The following is a 16,528-nucleotide window of genomic DNA, read 5'->3' on the forward strand; positions in this document are numbered from 1 at the left end:
GGGAGCGGAGGGAGGGAAAAGGCGGCGAAGCTGGCGATGGAGAGCAACCTTCAGGGCGGGGCAAGGGAAGCTGGCCTCCTATTAGGCGAGCCGTGCATGTGCGGAAGGATGGAGTAAGGAAGAGCGTGCTCCTATTGGCCAGTTAAACGGTGGAGGGAATGGGCGCAAATTCCCATTGGTCGGGAAATAAAGGAACGGCGAGGCGTTCCGTTCGGGGCTTTGCGCCTTCTGAAGGGGAAGGTTTTTCTCTCGGCCGCCTCGCCTGGACCGCAAAAGGGTTGCTCGTCGCCGGGTTTTGGTCGTCCGGCCCTGCTCGTGCACGCGCCTGGCTGGAAGGGGGGAGGGAAACGAGCAGGGCTCGCTCGCTTCCATTGGTCGGGCCGCGCACGTGCTCGCGGTGGGCGGGCTTGAACTCTGCGCGAGCCTCCATTGGCCTCGGGGTGCGCGCGCGCCCGCGCGCCCAGACGGAGCGCGCTCCTTCCCTCAGCTGTGGGAGGGGTGGGCGCCTGGCTCGTGCCCCGGCGAGCGCATGCCCAGTGCGGATGGGGCAGGCGGCGATGGTGGAGCTAGGCTGATGGCGGCGCAGGAGGCGCTGCGCTGAGGACGCTCCGGGAGCCCGTCCCCATCCCGGCCGCCGCCGCCTCGCCATGGGCAACGAGGCCAGCCTGGAGGGCGGTGGAGCCGAGGGGCAGCTGCCCCCCGGCCCCGCCGCCGGCCCCTCCACGTCGCCCGGGGCTGCCAAGCCGCCTTCAGCACCAGGCAGCGGAGGACAGCTCCCTCCGGGCAGGGCTCCAGCCGCCGCACCGGGCCCCGCGCAGCCGCACGGACCCTCCGCCAGGTGGGAAGCGCAGACCGGCGGAGCCGGGCTGGAGGGGAGGGGTCGCTCGAGGGCAGCTTGGTCTGTCAGGGCCGAGGAGGAGGAGGAGGAGCAGGGCTGGTGGGAGTGGGGATTAAGGGCGAAGTGCAACTGGGGAACCCTCTGCTGCGGGGTGCCCGGTGGGGCTGGACATGAGCTGGGAGTGCGAGAGAGGAATGGGGCAGCAGAGGGCAAGGCTCAGCCTCTGGAGACGGCCAAGAGAGATGGGAGAAAAAGATCGGGGGCAACCCGGAGGGGTCGCCAGCTCTTGTGGGGGAAGGCTCTGGACATGAGTCCTCTGTCGGAATGAGTGGATGTGGAGAAACAGAAAGATGGTTGGGCCTGGGTGGTAGCTTTGCCATGTGTGCATTATGTTAAGGGAAGCCCCTTGTTTTCAGAGGCACTCTTTCGATCCCAAGGCTCCCTAGAGCATATAGATACCTCTTATTTCAGAACGCTGCATACTGATACCCCTTATTTTGGGAATGCTGATCTCTGACCAAGCTCTGTGATATAGTTTTGGTGGTGTCTGAAGTGGAGGAAAGGCTGTGTTGGGTGCCATTTGAGACTCATCTTTTAAAAGAGAGTATGCAGGAATCTGCACATATTTGATGCAGCGAATGAGATCCATCTAGCTGGATGGTGCTGCAAAAGGCATCGGATGGAGGACCAGATGGCACATGGGCACATACATGCATAGGATGCAGACACTTCCACAGAGTGTCGTAGTGCAGGCTAGTATCAGGGAGAGGGGAGCAGAGAAACATGAATGGGATGTTGATTACACAGAGGATGGGTAAAGTGACATGCAAAACAGAAGATCATGGTTTGTGGGTAAAGAACTAAGCAAGCACCCTTTTTCAATTTGTGTGTTGTCAAGACTTCTGGCTTAAGTCATCTACAACATCTACAGACAAACAGGTCGCCCTTCTCACAACTAGATCATCTTGGCCAGTTACATTGCCCTCATGCTTGTTTATAATGATACAATTGATGGTGCTTAAGGCCATTATGTTGAGTACAGTTTATATACCCTGCATGTGGTTGTCCTAATTGCAGACTGTTTGAAATATATATAAAAATAATAATAATAGTAGTAGTTATGTAATCTCTACATCAGTGTACAGAAATAATAGAACAAAAACATCAGTGCTCTGTGTAGTTTCTCCTAAAAAGGAAAACAAAACGTGATAGGGTGAGGGTGGAGAGTAGTATAATGATTAGTTATTATGCAGCAGAACACTACATTTAGAAGAAATTTTTAAAAATAACATTTGCTACCAATAAATGTAGAACTTTAGTGTTAGAAAGCAGATAAAAATAAAAAGTTAGTGAAAAAATGAGAGTAATCTTTTCAATGTTTTGTAGCAAGACATTGGATATATATGTGTGTATGTGCTAATAGGGCTAATAGGTACTGAGCCATTTTTGTTGAAAAGCTGAGTAGAATACACTAAGAAGTGTATCACCCGTGTTCATATGTTTAAAAAGGGCTTGCACTGTTAAATGCTCCATTATTACAAGGAGAATGCAATAGTAGATTCTGGAAGAAATCAAATTGCTTGTTTTTCTGTATTAAGGCTATGTTGAAGCAGGAACCAAAAGTATTAGGTCCTGCCTGAACTTGGATTTTTCTTATCATTGGATTTTTGTCATGAGTTTGTAGAAGAAATCTATTAAACTATGCTGATTGATGTTCTGTATTGATCCCTTTACATTTTTTAAAGGCAACAATTATCCATCACCTATCTTCAAATTGGTATAGATATGTTTTAATAGTATCTTTAATTATCCATCACCTATCTTCAAATTGGTATAGATATGTTTTAATAGTATCTTTAATCCTAAATCTCTTCTGAAAATGTACATAATCTGTTTGTAGAATTGTCATTTGCATGTAGAGGAAATGGTCTCGGAATTGTGATGTGGCAGTTCTTTCCCTCTTGCAGGTAGCCTTTGCACATTACTCCTCAGCTGAGTTTAGGGGGGATGTAGGCAAAGCGTTGGTGCATATGCAAGTTGTATATACAGGCATGAGAGTTAATGGATGTTGAAATAATTAGGCAGAATGAACTTGTGTAAGATTTGGAAGGAGTGTGTGTAGTCTGTAGCTAAGCTAGCTAGCTAGTTGTTATGAAAAGGAAAGAAGTGTGTTTATGTTGGGACCTGTATCAGGATTATTTAGTTTCTGTGGCCTGGAAGGTTTCTTTAAGTCTGCAGTTCAGGCTCAATTATGCACCATAAAAGTGTTACTGATGGAGAGCTGAGTGTTTTGAAGCATCTGCGCATTGAGGCTTTTCCGTGACACTCCTGCCATGGTGTGTCGAAGAACAGAACTGGGAAGCTATCCAAGTACTAATACATCTGTGCAAACGTACTAGACACTCTTCCAAACCCAGACAATCAGCACAACCCTGTTCTCTCAAAACAAGCATCCTATCATATCCCTGTCACGACTAATAGATGCTTATTCTGTCAGCCTTATAGTCCTTTGCTTAGGGAATGCACAGGAGTAATCACGAATATGGGCAGTTTCCAGAGTGGTAGCCATGTTAGTCTGTTGCAGCAAAAAGAACAAAGGCTAAGGATGTTAATTAAAAGCACCTTATCCAATATTAGAAATTTCTCTGTGCAAAAAAAAGGTGTTTGGACCTGACTTCAGTTTTAGAAAGGTTGTTTTGCTTAATGAATAATAGAGCCTATTAGGTCAACTTACTGCACAGTATAATTAAGATTCCACATGTTTACTACCTATAAGTGTTTCAGAAGCAGGTGAGCCAAATCCATATAAAACATAGGAATGGGAAAATATACTATTTCAGAATTATTAATGTTGGGTAATATCCCTGTGGATGGTATCAGTACCAGGCTAGGGCCATAGCTCAGTACTAGAGCACATGCTTTCCGTGCCAGAGGTCCCAGGGCTTAATCCAATAAGGGCTGGGAATAAATCTTGTCTGAAAACCTAGAGAATCACTGGAAGCCAGTGTAGCCAATACTAGATAGAGCAATAGTCTTACTTGGTGCAAGACAGATTCCTATATTACCTCCTATATTGCCATGTGCATGATGCATCTTGGTGTACCTGTTTGAAGTTTCACACTGGTCCTTGGGTTGAAATCCAGTGTGTATTTACTTGGAGGTACAGGTATTTACTTGAAGTTGCTTGATCCCTGCTCCTGCCAACCTAGCAGTTCGAAAGCACGTCAAAGTGCAAGTAGATAAATAGGTACTGCTCCGGCGGGAAGGTAAACAGGGTTTCCATGCGCTGCTCTGGTTCACCAGAAGCGGCTTAGTCATGCTGGCCACATGAACCGGAAGCTGTACGCTGCCTCCCTTGGCCAATAAAGCGAGATGAGCACGGCAACCCCAGAGTCATCCATGACTGGACCTAATGGTCAGGGGTCCCTTTACCTTTAAGCACCATGATTGAACTCAGTAGGACTTACTTCTGAGGAAACTTGCATAGAATTGCACCATAAAGCTTTCAGTTAGGTTCTTTGTGAGTTCCAAATTGTACGAATTCTCCCCTCCCAAATATTCAATATGTTTAGAACCATGGATTCAGCTATATCTGTTTCCCTTTTGATAGGACTATAGGCCAAGATCTTCTGAACGATTCTCAAATTCAACATCTTAACAAAATATAGCAGTGGTTAATGTGAGGCAAAATGTAGCCACATGTAAATATTTATTTATTATTAATCTCCTCCCATGCAAGTCTCAAGGTGATGTACAAAATAAAATCAGGGAGCAAGCTAGTCACATACAGTATAAACCTTTAAAGGTCTTACTGACTTTCTTTTAACTCAAGTGCTTTCCAGATGTTTCCTTTATCTTTTAGCTGCCTTTACTTTATCTAAAAGGCACCTTGAGTCCCAGTCTGGGAAAAATGTGGAGCCTAAATAAATATATAATAATACTTTTTATCAATGAAGCTTTCAAAATATATATATTTCCCCACTCTCAGTATACAATCTGGAAAGACACAACACAAAAGGAAAAGGGTTGAGGAGGGAAGAAATTCTTACTATCACCAGGTTATTATAATAACCAACTTGAATGCAGACAGGATGCTCATGGTTCAAAAACAGGCCTTGGCATGCCTCTAATAATAGTCTGGTGACCCAAGCTTCTTAGAAGTGGCTGTACAGTGGTACCTCGGGTTAAGTACTTAATTCGTTCCAGAGGTCCGTTCTTAACCTGATACTGTTCTTAACCTGAAGCACCACTTTAGTTAATGGGGCCTCTTGCTGCTGCTGCGCGGCCGCTGCACAATTTCTGTTCTCATCCTGAAGCAAAGTTCTTAACCCAAGGTACTATTTCTGGGTTAGCAGAGTCTGTAACCTGAAGTGTATCTAACCCAAGGTACCACTGCAATGCATAACTGGAAGTTGTTTGACCTTACAGATGCAGCCTTGACCTTCTGGAAGCTGCAGGCTTCTTGTCACTCCTGCTGTAGCAGCTAAGGCTGTTTGTATATCTATCTATCCATCTATCAATTGTTTCATAATGGGCTAAACATGTCTTTCCCCTGCCTCTTGGCAATGACACTCCCCAGCTTGAGCTGGTGCCATGGAATGGGGGCGTGAGGGCAGATGGCTGGAGGAAGAGAAACACAGAATTCATTGGGCTGAGAGGGAGGGGTTTGAGGAAAGGATGAATTGAGGTGGCTGCAAGAGAGATGGAAGTTAAGAACAGTAGGAGCCAAAGGGGGAGTGGGAGAAGAGCTGAGTAACAAGCTCCTGTTACAAGCTCCCGGGACTAGGCGGGGAAAGGAGCCAGCGAGTCAGAGGAGACTGATGGGATTGTGTGGTGCCTATTTAATATTTTGATTTGAATAAACCAGGTTGGTTGCAAATCTCTAGTTAGTATCTAATTCAGGAGTCAAAAATAGTTGATGCATATCACTTCACAATGAAATGGATACAGCACATGTTTAGGTCATAGTCTTGCATGTTTCTGAAATCTCAGTTATAGATCACTTGTAAGACATACAACTGCACTTTATGTATAAAACTCAAGTGTGTCACTGGGATTAAAATGCATTTTCCAGTTTCTTAATGCGTTTTACTGTTAAGCTGTCTTTTCCCACATGATCAAACCTATCATCTCAGTAGCGTTAAGCAGTAATCTTTAACCAAATGCTTTTCTGCCCTCTTTCTTTTTTAGGCATTAGTTTTTATTGAACTTTTCACTATAAAAATACAACTAATAACAGCAACAAAAGTGCAGATAAAACAAAGAAATAAACCGTCAAATATAAAAAACCTAAACCCTCTTACTTTTTATAGGTAGCAGGGGAGAAGTGCAGTGTAAAATGTTAGATGAACATGAGAAGTCTTGTTGAAATCCCTGCTTACCAGAGTTAATGCGTGATTTTTGATCATTCACTAACTACAGTGGTACCTCGGGTTACATACGCTTCAGGTTACATACGCTTCAGGTTACACACTCCGCTAACCCAGAAATAGTGCTTCAGGTTAAGAACTTTGCTTCAGGATAAGAACAGAAATTGGGCTCTGGTGGCGCTGCGGCAGCAGGAGGCCCCATTAGCTAAAGTGGTGCTTCAGGTTAAGAACAGTTTCAGGTTAAGAACGGACCTCTGGAACGAATTAAGTACTTAACCCGAGGTACCACTGTATCTCTTACTGTACCTAACATAACAAAATAGTGGAAACCCCAGTACTTTCTTGGTGGAAGAACAGAAATGTAATGGATAAATTGGAACATACTTATTTTGAAATGCAGGTATAAAATATACAAGGCTGTGATGATGATGATAAAACTTTAATTAACAAGCATAAACTGCATATCATGTGTTTAAAGCACTTCTTAGTGAAAACAGCCCTATAAGATGGGTTGGTAGAATTTGAAACAGTTTTTTGGGGGAAAGTATTTGGAAGATGGTTGGAAGAGAGACATCGTGGAAGAAGGAATTTGGCATATTATAGAGGACTCATTCAACTTTGTGCGCTGCAGTTTTAGTCTTTATAGCTAAAACAGCAAATAGAAAGCAGATAACTTTCTAAGCGATGCTGGACACAATTCAGCCATAGGTAAAGGTAAGGGGACCCCTGACCATTAGGTCCAGTCGTGGCCGACTCTGGGGTTGCGGTGCTCATCTCGCTTTATCGGCCGAGGGAGCCGGTGTACAGCTTCCGGGTCATGTGGCCAGCATGACTAAACCGCTTGTGGTGAACCAGAGCAGCACACAGAAATGCTGTTTACCTTCCCACTGGAGTGGTACCTATTTAACTGCTTGCACTTTGAGGTGCTTTCAAACTGCTAGGTTGGCAGGAGCAGGGACTGAGCAACATACATGTGCATTTAAATGCACATTGGTTTTAATGACAGGAAAAGATTTAAGAGCTGGGTAAAAGACTTAAGAACAAAGTGCTTTGTGTCAAGAGTGTTGCATTACCAATAAGAAATGTGAATTTACATAACCCCAATAATCTTTGTAACTTTTTGAAGGCTATTAATTTCATTTTCTTCATGGCTAGTGACTTTGTAGAATATGTGTGTTTTTAAAATGCCAATTATGGTTATATTCGACAAACTGTCTGGTAAAGAAGAGATTGGAGGGAGACATAGGGTAAAATTCAACCTCACACTATGTTGAACGTTCCATCTGTGCAAGCATTTTGACTTGCCAGATGAAATAGTCACCCTTCCCTTGAGTGTTGTTCTGTAGATTCTCCTGAACCTCCCATAGCCAATTGTGGGGCGTGTGCAGGGGATGGGGGGAGGGAGTCATGTTGTGCAAGCAGAAGCTCCTCGACAGGGCTTCTCCTGACTGAGTTCATTAGTTAAGTTCTGTCCAGCATCTTTAAGCTGCTGTTTTCAAGTTCCAAATCAGCGTTATTGAGATCTGAGATGTTTAAAACAATGCAGCTACATGCACATCTTTTGGAAGATCATTTATGCTTTGAGAACCAGAGTTTAGGCATATTTGCGGAACAAATACTTAACAGGTAGGTGTTAAGCATGATGCTTCAGGCATCCATGCTAATACCTAGACCGAAACTGGCAGTAGTTGAAAATGGATGCCTGCTTCATCACAAACCTGGATCTGGCCCTTGTAGAATATGTGGTTTATGAAGTTCTGCTGTGATACAGGATGCTTTTCACTGTTTGCTTCAGAGATCCTGCTCCCTAAAAGTGGAGCTTGTCTTTTGTTCTAGTTCCAGAGAGCCCCTTTATAACCTTAGGCAACCTCCCTCCAAACAGAAAGTAATTTTGCAACTTGGAGAGCTTGTGCCATATATATCATATATCACAATGGGGGAGGAAATATGCACTGGTCTGGACCAAGAGTAGTCAATGTGGGTCCATCCAGGTGTTGTGGACTGCAACTCCCATCAATCCTAGCCAGCTTGGTCTGTGGTCAGGGGTTATGGGAATTGTAGTCCACAGATTTCTGGAGGGCAGTCTTCTCTAGAGAACCACTCTGCTGGTGAATTTCCTGGAAAGGGACAGCTTGGTTACTGTGACACATATCTAGACTACTGCAGTGTACTCTGCATGGGGTTTTTCTTATTTCTGATCCAGAGGTTGCAGCTGGTGCAGTAGCGCTCCTTATCAGGCACATAACATACCAATGTTGAGGTTGCCTATTAGCTATCAGGCCAGCTTTATGTTACTTACATATAAAACCCTAAACAACTCTGGGTCAAGTTTCCTGAAATACCAAGTTCCCCTCCCTTGCCCTATAAGGGCAGTAAGATAAGCAAATGGAACCCGATTAGCCTTGCTGCTGCCCAGTAATTATTACCTTGTGGTAACATGAAGACAAGCTTTTTCATTGATTGTACCTGGTCTGTGGAGCTCTCCCTGTTGAAATTTGAGAGGCCCCCATCTGTATTGGCACCACTTTACACAGGCATTTTTCACTTGGTGTGGGTCTAGATCTCCTGTTTTTACTGTTGTATTGCTTTTTGATGCTAGTTACAGATTTTAATTGGTTTTGTATATTTTGCTTTCATTTTTTGTGAACTGCTTAGAAGCCAATTTGGACACTGAGTGGTATAAAGGTAAAGGTAAAGGTACCCCTGCCCGTACGGGCCAGTCTTGACAGACTCTGGGGTTGTGCGCCCATCTCACTTAAGAGGCCAGGGGCCAGCACTGTCCGGAGACACTTCCGGGTCACGTGGCCAGCGTGACATTGCTGCTCTGGCGAGCCAGAGCCGCACACAGAAACGCCGTTTACCTTCCCGCTGGTAAGCGGTCCCTATTTATCTACTTGCACCCGGGGGTGCTTTCGAACTGCTAGGTTGGCAGGCGCTGGGACCGAGCACCGGGAGCGCACCCCGCCGCGGGGATTCGAACCGCCGACCTTTCGATCGGCAAGCCCTAGGCGCTGAGGCTTTTACCCACAGCGCCACCCGCGTATACAGGCCAATAAAGAATAATAAAAGTGGGTTTTGTTCCTCCTTCCATGGACACAGTGAATGACATGACCATTTTGGAGCCAGCTTCCCTTTGCACATCAAGCCAACACTTTCTCTTTCGCACCTTAATATCTAAGGCCATTTAATGCTCTTTACATGGCAGGGTATTTTGCCATATTTGTGCCATGGTTTGGAGCAGCAAGTTGGAGCAGCTCATTGACTATAGTACTCTGTACTGTATGTCTATTGTGGGTTCACAAACACACATTTAGCTTCACGTTTTACAGGGTCTGCTGATCCAAATACCATTGCATATGCAGCAACATTCTTAATGTGTAAACTCTCAGTGCCTTTCCTGGAAAACTGCTTTCTCTTGTTTTTTCCTGAGCATTCTGCTGCCAGCTCCATTCCCTTTCACATCACTAAGATTGCAAACCCTCTGGACAGGGGCCATGTCACTTCTGTGTTCTGTGTGGTAGCACTAAATAAATGTAAAATAGTTGCTGCTGCAGCACTACTTCAGTAGCAGGCAGAAATAGAGGTGGTTACAGAAAGGACAAGGTGGCCATAGAAGAATCAGTCAGGTCCAGATGGCTGACTAGATTAAAACGGATCTGCAATTAATCTATGATCAAGTAATGAATCAGGTAATTGCACAGATTAGTCGATTAATGTTGTTAGTCCAAGGAAACACAATAATTGCTGCTCATCTTCCTATTAGTTGTGTTATCTTCATTTTCTTCAAATCCTAGGCACTGACATTCTTTTCACTTTAGAAATGAATTGGGTGTTGCCATGCATGGTTCCTGTCTTCCTTCTTTTCTAAAGGCTTGGTTTTCCTTCCACTGCATGATACCATTGGGTCGCTTGCATTAATCAGGGCCTTCTTGAAGGATTACCTCAGCCCTTGTAGCAGGAGAACACAAGCTTTGATAAAGTTTGTGACAGTGTTTTAAATACGGCTCTTTAGAAACTTGCTTGATGTGCAGGTTGAGCACAGCTCTGAACAGTTTACACTGACTCAAAGAAGTAGCTTCTTGGGCCATTTGTTGTACAATTCATTTCCCAGTCTATAACTTCAAAGTCCACCAGGAGATTCAAGCCCTCCACCTGCCACCTGGAGGCAGGCAGGCAAACTTGCAGACTCCAGGTCAGCCCCGGAGGTCTAGCAACCCTATTACTAGTACAGTGGTACCTTGGGTTACAAATGCTTCGGGTTACAAACTCTGCTAACCCGGAAGTAGTACCTCGAGTTAAGACATTTGCCTGAGGATGAGAACAGAAATCGCATTCCGGCGGCAGCGGGAAGCCCCATTAGCAAAAGCACGCCTCAGGTTAAGAACGGTTTTGAGTTAAGAATCGACCTCTGGAACGAATTAAGTTCATTACCCAAGGTACCACTGTACACAAGTGTGAACTCAACAGCAAAATGTTGCAGTGTATTTGCAGTCCCTAATGAGTGTTCTTGTTCAGGGCTTCACCCCATCTGAGAAGAAAAGGATTGTTCTACCATTATTTGGAGCTGCCAAGGTGAGGTGATCCAGTGTGGGTCTACTATTTATTTTATTATTTACTGAACGGCCAGGTTTGGGCAGGGGCACCCTGCAGTGTGGGAAAATATGCCATTCCCCCCTATTCTGAAACCTTGTCTAATTCCACTGTTAGCATGTTTGTTTGCTGTTTTATTCTCTATAATTTATACACCGCTTGATTGTTTTTTGAAAAAACCTCAAAGTGGTTTACAAACAGATAAAACAATAAAACAAAGAAAAAATTACAACCCTACTTTAAAACATACAGTACAAAAGAAAAAAAAAAGGAATAAAATTACTCCAACTTTCTAAGCCTCTGGGTAGGCTTGTCTAAACAAGAATGTTTTTAGCATATGTTTTGTCTCCTTTAGTATAGACATAATGACTTTATGTATTATTTAAAAATTCTTATTTAGCAGAATTATATTTAGAGTACAACAAATGTGATGGTTTAAAGATAAGCTATTGGGCTAGAAGGCTTTAGTTTTGAGCTCTTGGTGTGTATGTAAAACATACGGCTTCCCCCAAAGAATCCTGGGAACTATAGTGCACCTCTGCAGAGCTACAATTCTGCTTAAGAAACTACACACCCCAGGATTATTGGAGGGACGCCATGTATGGTGTGCATGATATGAGCCACTGCTCACAAATCACTGGAATACAGTGTGCCTGTGCATGCAGTTGAGGTTCTCTCACTGTCCGCTTTCCCTTGAAAGGCCTTCCCTTCTATGTCCTTGTATATTCCATTTCTTGTGGGGAGTCCATAACCTTCTTTGACCAGTGTCTGTTGAGTGTTTGTGTTTCACCAAACCGATCGACTGCCTGCAAGCACACATATGTATTAAAACTAGAGTTGATGTGATAAATGACCATCTTAATCTAATTTGAGCTTCTTGTCCTAAGGGACCAACGTGTAAATGGTGCATGGATTTTCTAGCTGTGGGTATTTCTTTTAATTGAGGTTTTAAAGACTGATTTTCTTATTGTGGTGTCAGCAACCCTGAGCCCTTTGGGGGTAGTCAGGTTAAAAAAGAAGAAGCAGAGGAGGGCTTGTGTGTCAAGTAACAATTGATCATGGGAGTGAACAACGCAAGATGTTGGAGCATTGCCCTGCTTCTACTGGAGTTTGCAGTTCCTCTGGTTCTTACCAGGAATGTAATGGCCATGGAGACTTTGGGGGTGTTGTGCACCTTCATGAGGGCTAGTTGTTATTTGGGAGGAGCAACAGCTGCTGTAGCAAATTGGCATTTTAGAAGGATTTTTAATGTGCAGCTATCAAGCCCTGCTACAATTGTCCAGCTTCTCCATCTTGAGGCACATTCGGTTTTGTAGTGCAAATGCACATCCCTTACAACAGCCCCAGCAAGCATAGCCAATGACCAGGGATGATGGGACTTGTAGTTCAGCAGCATCCGGAGGGCCAAATGTTCCCCACACCTGCCCTACAACAGCTGCTATTTCTCCTTCTCCCCCCACCATGTTTTTTTGCTATCCTATTTATATAAAAAGCATTTATAAACCACTTAATTTTTAAAGAATCTCTAAGCTACTCTATTTTCACAGTCAGGTTACTCTAATTCTTACTGCCAGAGGGCATTGATAATTAATCTGTGAGTGCATCTAAAAATTACTCGAGAAAAGAAGGCTCATGAGCTTGAATCTGACTTTTACTAAGGCTTTATTTATGAAGACGTAGCAAATTATTCACATAGGGCAGAACAGCATGAGCTTGGTAATTTGTGTAGAAAGCAAAATGTGGACCCTTTTGCCAGCACAGCCTTCTTTTTGAAATGGGTCTTCCTGGGTGTAGTTCCACATGTGAGAGCTCTTTGAGAAGTTTTTCCCACCCTGCTGTAGTGGTGACAATATAGGAAGGGGTGGAGGAGCCCCTGGAGCTGAAGTTCTGAAAAGGTGTTAGAAATTTAGGAGTTGTATGTATACTATGTATGTGAGCAACTAGTGGATGTACATGTGACCTAGACTTTTTATGTTTTTAAGCTTCATCATATGAGGAGAAAATGGCTCACACCATAATTGTTGTGCACTGCAATAATAGTCCTGCTACAATACCATGGTGCATGAAATTTTACTCTCAAAATACACATGGCAGAAATCACAGAATTCTATGAGCCAAAAATTGGAGGAAAAAAATAGCTGTATTCTAGTTATGTGCTCTACTTTGCACAGCAGCCATAATCTGCAGCTACTGCAAGCTGATGCGGTTTTAAAAAATTTACTGCTACTCTTTATTCTCTGAGAAAGGCAGCATAGCTGTCAATTGTTGTCAGTCATTACGTGGCATTTTGCTATATTGGTAGTAGTTTACTTGTACCCTTTGAAAGATGTCTACGTTTAATGTAGACTAGTAAGAAATACATGATGGGGCAGGGGAAATCAAGCATTATTTAACTCTTTCCTGAGTTACATTCTGCACTAGAATGTTTTTGTTTTGTGCTTTTGCTCCCATTAAAAGAGGATTACTATTTTTTAATGACATTAGTAAAACAATTCTGTTCTAGAGATCTGCAAATATTTGTCTGGCTCATTCAAACTAACATCAGCCAGTGCACCCTGGACTACAGTTCAGCAGCCTCCCATCTTGTCAACACCATAGTGCTCCTCCTGTCCCCAGGCATCATGTGCAGTTTTTTATAGCCCAGATCTTTCTGCTTAGATCTCAATCTCATTTTCTCATCTCCTTGCCTCCATAGATTCCTTCCTCTCCACGCACCATACTTCTGCATTCACCATCCTCAGTACTTTATAGTTTCCTGTTGTTTTTTTCAGGCCACTGACTACTGTGTCCTACTTTCCTCAAACATCAGGATTCTCAGCTCCCTTCACATTGGCTCTCTGCTCCTTTTGTTTCCCTGCTTTCCTTGTTCTCCTCAATATGTAACACTCCAGTGTTGCTTTTTTCCTGCCAGCAGCATAGAGAGAGCTTCTCCTCTACTTTCCAACTTCGTTAGAGTGTTTTTCTCCTTTTCTTTCTCAGTAACTCATTTCCTTAGCTCCCTATCTCCCCTGTGGTTGATTTCCTCAGGCCCTAAGGCAAGTGAGAAAGACAGTACTGGATCAGACCAAAGGCCTGTTTGGCGCAGCATCCTGTTTTTCTTGATCGTCAGTCAGATGCCTGATCATTTGGGTGGCCCTTTACTACAGCTTTTCTAAATCCACGATACCTCTTTTGAGATGTAACCAGAATTTACACAGTAATCCAAATGTGGAATACTGATATTTGTGAACACTCATCCTTCACCTCTTTCTCAGCCCTCTGCCTGCCGTGTCTTCTGCACACAGCTGTTCCCTAACATGACAACAGCTCTGCTAGTGATGGGGTTGGGGGCAAGCTGCTTGTGTGCACACCTGACAGTTTCCCAGCTATCCATCCAGATACAGAGTAGTTGGATGGGTGGTTTCCATAAAACAGGAAGTACAATATTATTGATACCATGTACTCCAAGCTATTGATGCCCAAACTTCTCCAGGCCTTCCTTCAGACAGGGATTTGAATCCTTGGCACAATCAGCAACAATTATGAGTGACAGTGGTCTCCAAAGAATAGCAGTGCAGCAGCCAGACCAGAGTAAGAGCAAATCAGCTGCAGTCTTTTCTCTGGGAGCCTGCAGACACACCTGCACACACATCCTTGTTGAATTGCACTAAGCCAAGGTTTGATTTAGTGTTGTATATGAACTGAGGGCTTATCCACACTTCCTCTTGTTCCACTGCTTCTCCTCCACCCGGGGGAGGGGGGAACCGCTCTTTAACAGCCAGTCTTGGATTTTCCCGGATTGCCATTTGTTCCAATCTATTGCTAAAGAGGGGGGGGGGGGTTTACCTTGGAAAGAAGTGGGGCAAGGGTGACACCACTCAGACCCGTGCTTTCTAGGCATGGCACAAGCGGAAGTATGGACGAGCCCTGAGTCAGTGTATCCCTCCATGAATACTGCTGATGTGAAAAGCAAGATGAAGAGGGGCATTCCATAAGCTGGATAAAATAAACATAGAGACCTAGTTGAAACAGGCACAAACAGATTTAGTTGTGGAGCAGGTTCTATCAGCATTATAAAGGAATGGGATTGCCAGGCTTTTTGTTCTTCTTACAAGAAAGGAGATTGTGATGAAACTTAGGAAGAACTTTCTGATGCTAAGAGCTGGTTGGAAGGTGGTGGACTCTCCTTTAAAGAATTGTTGGGTGGCCATCTGTCAGGGCTTCTTTAACTGTGATTCCTGCATTCAGGTAGGTAGCCGTGTTGGTCTGACGCAGTCGAAATATATATAAAAATATATTCTTGGTATAAGCTTTCATGTGCATGCACACTTCTTCAGATAGGGTCTGATGACTTCTGTTTCAGTGTATCTGAAGAAGTGTGCATGCACACAAAAGCTTATACCAAGAACAAACTTATTTGGTCTCTAAGGTGCTACTGGACAATTTTTAAATTTTTTTTATATATTTCGACTGTGATTCCTGCAGTGCAGGGGCTTGAACTAGATGACTCTTGAGGCCCCTTCCAGCTCTGCAGTTCTGCATTGCTTTGCCTTAGAGGCCTAGGAGGTATGGCTCTCACCACTACTGTACACCACTTGCAGCACATGACTAAACACACTACATTTTTGCCTGTCATGTTGTCTGGAAAGGCTCAGGAGCCCTGGCTTCTGCTGGTCACTACTGCTAACTCTAACCCTTGTCTTTGTGCATGTTGAATGGCTGCCTGGTGGCCTGTGGAGAGACATGAAGACAGTGATAAATAATAGATAGCAGCTGCAATGGATAGTGCCTGTAACTAAGTGATCATTAGGGTTTTTTGGGGGGGAAGTGGCTGATAAAGTGATGTGGATGTTGGGAAGTGATGTAGATGCTCTTGTATTCCACAGCTCCACCTCCCACTAGCTCCTTGGTAAATATACCTATTTGGAGAGATTGCATTCTGTTTGTGTTGTGTCATGTGCCTTGGCTAGCATGTTACACTGGCAGCAGGGCAAAAGGAACCTCTAAGCAAACATAGGACTCTCAGACTACACCTAAGCACGCCTTAGAAGCTTCAATCACAGCAAGGTCATTAATCCCCAATGAATTTCCAGTCACATTTGCACAGTGTTGTAACCTCATCAGAAAGGGACAGCATGCATGAACTGTTTGGTTTCCTGAGCCCCAAAACTACCCAGAAACACACGTGCACTCATACTCATCTGTGCATCCATAGCAGCTGCCTCAAATGTACATATCTGATTTAAGTATGAAGTGAATGCAACTTAAGTTTTCTAATTGGATTGAAGCTGGTTTAAGGAATAAAAACACCACACACATCAAGCAACAGTATTTCTCAAGAAATTACAGGATCAATCTGGCTAGCATTGTGTGTATGCAGCTTGAAAAAGTAGAAGTGGGAGTGCACCGGGTGCAGAGTAAGTGGTAATGTGTACACCTCCTTAGCTTCACTCCTCTCTGCCATGCCTCCCAACTCTGTATATCATTGCACCTTCTGCCGACACTCTCATGACCTCACAGCAGCTACATTAGCATGAGATAACTCTGGCACAGCCATAGTGCAATGCCAGCCAGCATGAATTGACTAGGCTTGCTTACCTTCTGTACAAAGGGGCTTAGGAGCAACCCGATTCTCTTCCAGTGGACATAACGTATGATACGATTGCACTGTTAAAATAACTGCATACTGCCGAAAGTCTTGTCACCTTACTCTCTCTCTCTCAAGGCAGTACCAACCCTTTGAGCAGAACAA

General features: G+C 44.1%; 1 protein-coding gene across 4 annotated transcripts in view; it reads left to right on the forward strand.

The window, feature by feature from the left end:
* The first annotated feature begins 546 nt into the window (after nucleotides 1–546).
* Nucleotides 547–16,528, forward strand: part of BSN (bassoon presynaptic cytomatrix protein) — a 209,604-nt gene continuing 193,622 nt past the window's right edge. For all 4 annotated transcript variants that reach the window (XM_079964382.1, XM_079964381.1, XM_079964384.1 and 1 more), the window contains exon 1: nucleotides 547–838. In XM_079964382.1, coding sequence (XP_079820508.1) covers nucleotides 648–838 — 191 coding nt within the window. In that variant the 5' untranslated portion in view covers nucleotides 547–647. The remainder of the gene's footprint in view (nucleotides 839–16,528) is intronic.

The sequence above is a fragment of the Podarcis cretensis genome (assembly GCF_951804945.1).
Source record: "Podarcis cretensis genome assembly, chromosome: 2".
NCBI classification, from domain to species: Eukaryota; Metazoa; Chordata; class Lepidosauria; order Squamata; family Lacertidae; genus Podarcis; species Podarcis cretensis.